The sequence below is a fragment of the Solanum dulcamara genome, chromosome 11 (assembly GCF_947179165.1).
Source record: "Solanum dulcamara chromosome 11, daSolDulc1.2, whole genome shotgun sequence".
NCBI classification, from domain to species: Eukaryota; Viridiplantae; Streptophyta; class Magnoliopsida; order Solanales; family Solanaceae; genus Solanum; species Solanum dulcamara.
The window spans coordinates 33813468-33823564 of record NC_077247.1 but is presented as its reverse complement, the minus strand read 5'-3'; the positions used below and the strand labels follow the sequence as shown (position 1 = coordinate 33823564).

The following is a 10097-nucleotide window of genomic DNA, read 5'->3' as shown; positions in this document are numbered from 1 at the left end:
TTTTTCCGTACCAAATATAAATAATGAAATAAGTTATTGTATATCAATTAAAGAATCCTCTACCTAAATGAATGTTTTCCTCCATATCCAAAATGTTTGAAAAATATTTTTTCTAAGAAAATAAGTTCCTTAAAAATGAGAAAAATTATTTTTCTATGGAAGTAAAGAAAACAAGTTGGATAAGTGACATTTCAAATTTATTGTCTCCTTCCACCCCATCCTCCCACCAACCTCAACGCCTACTTTCCATCAATTCCATCTATCTCGCCTTCATAGTATTTTGCTAAATAACATATAAAAGCTCTTAGGGTAATATTTTCTTGATTACTTATAAAAAACTAGAAAATAAATAAGAAACTCACTAGTTTTCAAAAAAAATAATATTTTTTGGGAAATCATTTTTTCATGAAAAACGTTTTCCTTCCTACCAAGCACACATTGCAAATATTATCCCGAAATTTACTACTCCTTCCGTCTATCTTTACTTGTCCACTATTAACTTTGCACAATTCTTAGGAAACTATAAATAGAAGAGTAATTTTATCATATCAACCTTTGAATATAGTAAATATAATGTCTTGAAAATATAATAAGGAAATGACTACTAATTAATGATAAGGATATTTTGAAAACTAAGTTAAAATTATCTCTTAATTTTATAAATTGGACATCTATTTTTAATATAATGAATAAGTAAAGATGGACGAAAATGAATAATATTCCAAAGTAAATATGGTACAAAGTTAATCATATACTATTTTATTGGAAAATTATTGTTGTATCCTATTGAAAACATGTACACTTGGGTAGTTGCGCGGGAAATTCCCAAGACAGTTAATATAATGAATAAGTAAAGATGGACGAAAGTGAGTAATATTCCAAAGTAAATATGGTACAAAGTTAATCATATACTATTTTATTGGAAAATTATTGTTGTATCCTATTGAAAACATGTACACTTGGATAGTTGCGCGGGAAATTCCCAAGACAGTTAATATAATGAATAAGTAAAGATGGACGAAAGTGAGTAATATTCCAAAGTAAATATGGTACAAAGTTAATCATTTACTATTTTATTGGGAAATTATTGTTGTATCCTATTGAAAACATGTACACTTGGTTAGTTGCGCGGGAAATTCCCAAGACAGTTAATATAATGAATAAGTAAATATAATATGGTACAAAGTTAATCATTTACTATTTTATTGGGAAATTATTGTTGTATCCTATTGAAAACATGTACACTTGGGTAGTTGCGCGGGAAATTCCCAAGACAGTTAATATTGCCAACTACCAATCACGCGTATTTTAACGCGTTTGGTCAATAACTACCTTTTCTTCTATTCATTCACTTTCATCACTCCTCTTCAATGGCTTCCAAAATCCCTAATTCCTCTTCAATGTATCCTCAGGTAGTAATTGACCAAAATGCCCCTTTCCCATCCTCTACCTCTCGCCAAAATCTTTACCCAACCATCGACATGAATGACCTTGTAGAAAATCTCTTCCCCGAAAATGACCAAACTACCCCTGATGAACAACATTATTCACCATCTGTCCCTCCTGAAACCCTCGAAGAAACCCTTCTCGTTATCCCCGGTTCCATTCTTCATTTGATCGACAAGCACTATTCCGTTGAACTCGCCACCGGCGATTTATTCCTACATCGTCTCCGACAAGGGAACAATATTGTTGCTGTACTTGTTCGTGTTGGAAATGAAATCCAGTGGCCCTTGACTAAGGACCTTGCCGCGGTAAAGCTCGATGATTCGCATTACTTTTTCTCATTTCAAGCTCCCAAAGACGATGAATCGGATAAAGAGTCATCTGTCAGTGACTCAGCCAATGAATCGTTGAATTATGGTTTGACGATTGCTTCCAAGGGACAGGAGAAATTATTGAAGGAGTTGGATGGCATTTTGGAAAATTACAGCAACTTTGCAGTGCAGAAAGTGGAGGAAAAGGCCGCGGTGGCATTGGGTGGACCAGTGGCGAAGGAGTTGTCACCGGCGGATTTAAAGTCGGAGAAGAAGAAGGAGGTGTTGGAAGAGAGATGTGCGGCGTATTGGACCACATTGGCGCCCAATGTGGAGGAGTACAATGCCACGGCGGCAAAGTTAGTTGCTTCAGGCTCAGGACACTTGATAAAGGGGATTTTGTGGTGTGGAGATGTTACTGCAGATAGATTGAAGTGGGGGAATGAGGTTCTGAAGAACAGGTTTAAGACAGGTGCGAAGACTGAGATCAGTCCTGAGACATTGAAGAGGATCAAAAGGTATGGCCTTTTTAGGATTAGACTGACTTTTGACTTTTCTTCCTTGGCTGACTTGATGATTAGCTAAATATCTTTAATTTGCTGTTGTTGTTTATCGTTTTGATAAGCTATCTTTTGAGTTCTTGACTGTTTTGAAAAGTAAGATTAAGTATAGTGAGACTACCTGTTGAATTCTTAATGGGTTATGAGGTGGAATGTGAAGGGAAGAGCTTCTGTTTGTTCTCTTCACATGGGAAAGCAGGCAAATCGAAGTAGAGGAGAATTTTTGTAGCCCCACTGTAATACATGACTGCCTTCAGTATTTTAACGATGGGATGAGTCAATGTCAGTTGAAGGTGTGATTGTGAAAGTGTTGAATTAGAAAAAATTAGCCTTTCTCTTTCGTGCACACATTGCTCTCTTTTGTTTTCTTGTGACAAACTTTCATTGAGTGATGATTGCTTGATATTAGGTCATTTTGAGTGAATTTTCTAATTTTAGTCATTACAAGGTAATATCGATTGTGACTCTTTTATATATCTCTTGACTGTTTTCCAAAGTAGGGTTAAGGTCTGTGTACACACCACCCTCCCCAGACCACACTTGTGGGAGTGGGATTTACACTGAATATAGAACAAGAAATACGAGGATACGATGGATTCTAAGTTTCTGAATGTGGAAAGAAGGGGATGCAATAATCCACTTGCCAGAATAGGATGATGTGAAATGTTCTTGGTGTTTTAGAGATTTTGCTAATCCAAGCAAACTGTTGGACTATGAAAGTTTATGTATGACTTTGTTAACTGTTTTGGCTATAACTTTGTTAAAACTGTTATTCAGTTTTAATAATGTGTCCTTAACATCCATCTATCGGACCAAGATAATTTTGGTTCATCTGAGTGTAACTAGTTTCTATTACTGATGATGTTCCTTGTTACTGCAAATGCCAATAAATCCTAAAATCTGGTATACTAAAACTGTAGCATGAGAAACTGCCACGTTAGAGTTTTAATGATAGATAAGTATGGAAATAAGCAGCTCAAAAAGTTTTCTTTCATCTATTTCCACTTCTGGGAAAGGGAAAGTATCATAAGCCTGCTTTGGTTGGTTAGCAGCCAGGGATACTTGTTTAAACCAAAATTTCCTGCAAAGGAGAGGCTATTCCATGTGCAGCAGATGTTTTTATTATAATAGGGAGCAGGAAACAGTTGAGCATTTGTTCCTACATTGCAGTTTCTCAAGACAATGCTGGGAATTGTTTCTGAACATTATGGGTGTGTCTGGTTATACCGCAGAAGATCAATTGTTTGTTGGAAGTTTGGCGAGCTCAAAGAGTAAAGAGAAGTGTGAAATAGATATGAAGGACTATTCCCATTTGCATATTTTGGACTGTCTGGCTGGAAAAGAACAAGACATGCTTTGAGGGGAAAAGACCGCAGATTGCTAGAGTAAAAATAAATGTATCAAAAACTTGTTTTGGTGTTATAGCAGTACTCTAGATAGGATGGGACCAATATTTGGCTTTTTTTAGATCTTTTAGGGGGGAATAAGTAGTATTAATGTGGTGGAGATGTTGTAGCTTTGTCTTGTACTTGATCCTGTACCATCTTGGTACCATATAGATAAAAGCTTTTACCCATAAATAAAAGACTGACTTATTTGTTCGAATGTTTTTTCAGGGTTAAGAGAGTGACAAAAATGACGGAGAAAGTGGCAGTTGGAGTCCTATCTGGAGCTGTGAAGGTTTCAGGATTCTTCACTAGGTCCCTTGCAAATACCAAAGCAGGAAAAAAGTTCTTTAGCCTCCTTCCAGGGGAAATGGTTCTTGCCACTCTTGATGGATTTAGTAAGTCACTTCTTTTGGTTTCTCTCTGTTCTGACCAATTTTGTGGAATTTGTATGTCTATAAGTTCAGCTATTTGCTTTTCTGCTTTTTCTTCCCCAGCTGCTTCAGGTCACAAAAAAGAAATTCAAGCATAGCTTTATAATACCTATATGGCTATATTGTCATTATCACAGTCAAATGGATTAGCCTACACGTCATGTTTAGACAGTGTTGGGCCATTCATAGCGTCAAGGATATGTCTGATGGGAAAAGAATAAACCTTAACAGATTTCCATCAATTGTCTTAATGTAAATGAACTAAGTTTAACTGGAAAAACATTTATTCATTATACAGTGTTATCATTCAGCAAAATAGCATATTTAATGCATATACATCAGCAACAATGAGTGATATTATTCTCTTTTCCTTTTTCTCCCAATTCTTTCTTTTTCCCTGTACTCAATAGCGACCCATTCTTGAAACTTTCAAACAATAATTTAACCTTGTCTCCTAGATAAAAAAAGTAAAATAAAATGACATAAGAAAAAGGAAAGTCTCTTGTAAAGTGCACTTGTTTTCATGAATTAAGAGTGCTGGGGAATTGTAGAGGAAACATATGTAAAACAATCAGAAAATTAATCACATTTCCTTTGGGGGATAAGGTAGATAAATTATTGGGAAAATTCCTATATGCAAGCAGTATACCAAAAAGTAGAGACTCCGCTATAGAATATATTTCTCTACAAAAGTTACACAATCATATATACAAGCATGTGACCCAAAAATAAGTTACAAACAAGAGACTACCTCAAATATACAAAGTCATTTTTAATCCCTTCAAAGACTCTCCTACTTCTCTCCTCCCATATAACCAACCCATGTAAGAGCTAAGGGGGCAAATCAAACCAACAAGAGTTGGAGGGTTTTCAATCTTTGGTTTTTTCGCAGGGTTTTTGGTAAAGTCTCCGAAACACTAAACATGTAAGTAATGCTTCCATATATTCTTTTTGTCCTAGTAAGATACAACAATTATATGACACTTCCAAAGAAATAAAATGTGAAATAAGTCATTTCATTATGCTAAAATATAGTGTCACCAACAACAAAGATAATGAAAGCCATAAAACAAGTACTATTAATAAGAGATAATGAAAATGAACATGGTTTGGCTTGGGTTTTATTTGAGTTATTTGATGTTTGTAGGCTATAATTCTATAAAAACTTATTGTACCATCAAATATTTTAAGTTAAAACTTGAAGTAATATGTGAAGAAACATGAATTTTGAAAAAGTTTAACAAATACTTACAAATTATATTATAATAAATATTTAAAAGTATAAAATATCTATAAAATTTGTATCAATATTATATCAGCTTTACTTGAGTCGAGGGTCTTTTGAAAACTATCTCTCTACCTTCACAAGGTAGGGGTAAAGTTTGCACACACACCATCCTCCCCAGACTCTAGTTGTGGGATTACACTGGGTATGTTGTTGCATAAATATATTGCCCGTTTGGTTTGATTTTGGTTTGACTTTTTCTAGTTAAAACCAAGCAAACTAATTATGGCCGGGTTTTTCTTTCCAACACTAAGCCAAGTCAAACCAAACCACAAGTCAAGTTTTTTCCTCAGTTTATCGGTTATCTTTGAACACCCCTACTGGATTTGGAGGCCTTGAATTAGTGATCTTTCAATTACTGATTTCGGTTATAGTCTATTATTTCATTGGGTTTCTTATGATATAATTCAACATCTAACTGTAACTCATTTTATTCACAAAGTTCCCCTTTTAGATTACCCAAGTGTGAATAAAACAGGTTCAATTTCCTAGTTTTGCTCTTTAGATATAGGTGATACAAGATTCAATCTTAATTTCAGTACCTTGCCCTTCCCATCTCTCCTTTTGTTCTCTTTCTAAAGTCCATCAGAACTTTAAAAGCTTTATCACTCCCATTCTTCTCTCATTCCCCTCCTTTCCTTTCTCAGCTAATCGTTCAATTCAAACATGAAACATATCATCAATTTTTCCTGATCAGACAAAGTATTACTGCTGTATGCTACAGGAATTTAGCAAAAATTGCTGCTGTGCACAATGCTGTAGTATGCAATGTTTGAATGGAGGAGCGTGCAGTCTAATTCATTGTTATAGGGGGAATTTCAGTTCATTATATATGTCTCTGGATTCTTGTGGTTGTTTTTAAATTTTTGTCCTCCATGGCAAGAAAGAGTTGATCGCCATTAGACAATTTAGGATATAATGACAAGCTTGGTCAAAGCACTTTTCTGCGTTAAAAAAGGATCAAGTCAGCCTCACTCGGGCTGTCAAACAGACTACTTTGAGTAACTGTTTTATGTTTGGGTCATTGGGGGGCTCCTGCTTCCTCCCCCAACCCCTCTCATTCAGGATGCCAAGTGGCATAAGGGTGACAAGGACATTAACGTTATGCATCTTGCTTGTGTTTCAGTTGGAGTACAATATGTATATTGAGGACCCGAAAGATGATATTTGGTGGTTTGAACATAAGTATATGTGCTGGTTCTCACAGCAATGCAATTTGTCTTTCACAGAAGTAGATTCAATTTATTTGTTTTTTGTTTACAAGTTAGTGACTTAATTTGGAAGAAGTCTAATGCAGAAATTCTTGTTAATAGGCAGAATATGTGATGCCGTTGAAGTAGCTGGAAAGAATGTGATGTCAACATCAGGCACTGTGACGACTGAATTTGTTTCTCACAGGTGAAGCTTAGTTGTTTTAGAGTTCTACATATCTGAAAAATTTGCCAAACAAAAATAGATCGTTCAGATGGGTAGAATACGAGATGCAATCAAATAAAAACTTCTGTTCTCCTCACCTTTTTCCTACTTTAGCATTGCTGACAGCTATGATTAAGTAATTGATCAGTAAACTTGGCTAGATATGCTTTTTTTCTGTTATTTACTAGAAACCAAAACTAGACATTTATATGGTAATAGACTTCCATCTTTCAATTGCAATACATTCTTATTTATTTTGTCACGTTCTCTTACTCTTCACGATAGTATGGGCATGAGGGAAGGACTCAACTAAGTGCTATTACACTCTGTCAGTGGGGTAATGGACTAAGACAAAGCCATGCAGCTCTAATGGTTCAGTTTTGATTAAAAAGTGAACTTTGTGTTTTGTAGGTATGGAGAAGAAGCAGCTAAGGCAACCAGTGAAGGGCTTGATGCTGCAGGTCATGCTTTTGGGACTGCCTGGGCTGTTTTTAAGATCAGAAAGGCACTGAACCCCAAAAGTGCCGTGAAGCCCACTGCCCTGGCCAAATCTGCTGCAAAAGCTGCTGCTACGGCTGCTAAAGCTGATAAGAAGGCTAAGAGTTCCAAGTAGTCACTTAGTAATGTGACCTTGTTTGACCTACCATTACAGGTGTGTGCTGTCAATCAGAACCCACTCTTAGATATTTCAATTCATTGATATTATTAGTCATGATAAGAATATAGGTCGTTGTTGTAGATATACTGTTTTAAATTATAATGTCCACCCAAATTCTCCATCTGTACTTTCTACCCTCTGGATTTTGTGTGTTATTTGTAGAAGGAGTAATCAACAGTGGAAGATACTTTTGCATCTTGTTTGAACAGTAGCTTTCATCATTAGGTTAAAGTACAATGTTGGTGGGTTGCAATCATGCATTAATGGTTTTCTTCTGAAAGAGTCCCTCAACCTTCTTTTCCTTCTGCACAATTTTGTCATTGCGGTTATTAGTAGTTTAGATTTTATGATGATACTATTGTCAAGGATGATGCACTCATGTCGGTTCAACTGGAAAGGAAAGTACTCAATGAATTGTTATTAGGGGAGCGCGGGGCAATTACTGGTGTGGGATAGACTGCTAATATTATTAAAGAAAAGTAAGCAAGAGACGGATCTAGGAGGGCAGGGTGAGGTCTATGATGTTGGTGCAAATTTTGGATATCAGGGTTCAAATCCCAGCAGAAATAATAAACCCGATATTTGTGTTGGTGTGGACTGGGGAAATAGCAGTTAGCTAATAGAATAGTCATGCAAGCTGGATCGGACACCGCTGTTATCCCAAAAAAGAAGAAGATGGATTTATGAGATTTTTTGTGTGTGTCATGGTCCTCATCCCTTTGAAGTTCTATGGTTGAGTTATCTATATTGATTATAAGTGAATTAAAGTTAGTGCTACTAGCAATAGTTGGAGTTAATTACTGGTTAATCTTTGTAGAATCTAGATGTCCTTGTTTAGGCTTCTGCATATTAGCTAACCTAACTCCAGTTCCAACTTTTTTGTGTGTTTATTTAGGTTGCTGCTATCAGGAAAGATGTGTTTTGATTCCAATTTGTTCTTAATTACTTCATGCGGTGTCTTTGCTTGACATCTGGAATATGAAGTTAATTTTGGAATGACATGCCAAAATGCAATTCGTTATGATTTAGCATATGTAATAGACACCACATGGACCTCACTATGTTGTCTCTGCTTTTCTCTTAGGTATCAATGCGCTATTCCTTTATACTTGTGAAGCAGTATGTTGTCATACGAAAAGCTCAACTTAGCTGCTTCTCTGATGAGTAAACTGGTTCCATTGTGGGTGGTGGAGACAAGCAGCTCTTACCAATGGCCATTAGGCATCACTAGAAAACACTCGAGATAACAGGCATTGGCTCTGACCTCTTCATATTATTTTGGTGTATGTGTGTATATATATTAGTGAGAGCACCAACCCACTTGCTGTGAACTGTGAAGTAGTTCAAGTTTCCATTCTTTTTCTTCAATTTTATTTTTAGGTGATACCAACTAGTCAAGATTAAGATTTGGTTATTTGTTATATTGAATTAAATTAATCACTGGACCTAGTGTAAGCAACAACAGTTCACCTCAGTCATAGTTTTGTACTTTTGTTTAACAAGACTTATCTCGCCACTGCTTCCATTCTAGTTTATATTGACCTGAAGTCATCAAATTTGCAAACTCTAATTTTCTTGGTGTTATTGTTATAAATCTGCAGTGTAGCAGATCAGTTAGCCTTAGTGGTATAACTATTTGTGGATGAAAATCCATATTAAGATTTGGAACTTGCCGCAAGTGTTTCATGCAGCTAACCATTAATCACCCTTTTTTTTCTTCAAACAGAGTGGTTTTCTTTTCATGTAGAAGACCTTTTAAGAAATATTTTCATTAAAAAAAATTCAAAACCAGATTCAGAAACCACGAAGTAAAGGACTGCTGTAAAAAGAAAAGTGAATTGGGCAAAGAAAATTGTAAGAGTTGAGTTGTATCAACAACTATCACGAATTCTTAACTCCAGAGATCTGTATAACCAATATAAAAATCTTCGCAGAACAGTGGGATAGAATCAGCTTCATCTTCTTGTGGTTCCGTAATGTAAGGAATCATTATTTCGAGTACAGAGGCAGCATACGCATCAAGTTCTTTGTGGTAAGTAGCAATGTCATAATCTGGATGAACAGAGCATTCTTCTTCTTTTGCAGCAGGCGATTTTGTTTCTTTTGGGAGTAAACTAACTTGGCTGATGTTCCCATTCAAAATACTGTTCAACTCATCAGATGGAATTACATTTGCAGCACTAGTTTGTCCCAAATCTTGATTTTGTTGAACCAAGGATTTCACAGTTTCTTGTAGTTGTGATGAAGAAATTGGGAGACAAACCGTAGGGATGATAACCTGAGAAGAATTGACACTCCTCGTAATGCGACATACAACAAATTCCTCTTCATGTCGAATTTTAGTATTTCATCAGAAAGACGATATTCTTTCATATTCCATACATGATTTGTTTCATCAAAACGGAAAGTTTTCTTGAATCCAATCAGTGATCTTTTCTTGTCATAAACTGGTTTACTATTGTCGACTCCTTTCCATGAGCCGCCACCGCCAACAATTCCCCTATTGAAGTTCTTACCATTCCCTGTTTTTTTCTTTAACTGAGAAGGTTTGTTGTTGCCATACAAATGAACAAGTTGAATTTGGACAGGCATACCAGTAACA

At 35.8% G+C, this 10097-nt stretch overlaps 1 protein-coding gene across 1 annotated transcript; it reads left to right on the top strand.

Annotated features, from left to right (window-relative positions):
• Positions 1–1326: 1326 nt before the first annotated feature.
• On the top strand, positions 1327–8997 carry LOC129873395 (protein EARLY-RESPONSIVE TO DEHYDRATION 7, chloroplastic-like). The gene is made up of 5 exons (XM_055948482.1): positions 1327–2275; positions 3934–4100; positions 6735–6819; positions 7249–7489; positions 8580–8997. The coding sequence occupies exons 1-4, from the start codon at positions 1371–1373 to the stop codon at positions 7448–7450; spliced, it is 1359 nt and encodes a 452-aa protein (XP_055804457.1). The 5' UTR covers positions 1327–1370; the 3' UTR covers positions 7451–7489; positions 8580–8997.
• Positions 8998–10097: the final 1100 nt, after the last annotated feature.

Bases quoted from the DNA above. Each gene is read 5' to 3' on its own strand.
- LOC129873395 (XM_055948482.1), top strand. From the start codon at position 1,371: ATGGCTTCCAAAATCCCTAATTCCTCTTCAATGTATCCTCAGGTAGTA. The intron at 2,276-3,933 runs GTATGGCCTTTT...ATGTTTTTTCAG, and splicing joins ACATTGAAGAGGATCAAAAG to GGTTAAGAGAGTGACAAAAA. The intron at 4,101-6,734 runs GTAAGTCACTTC...TCTTGTTAATAG, and splicing joins TGCCACTCTTGATGGATTTA to GCAGAATATGTGATGCCGTT.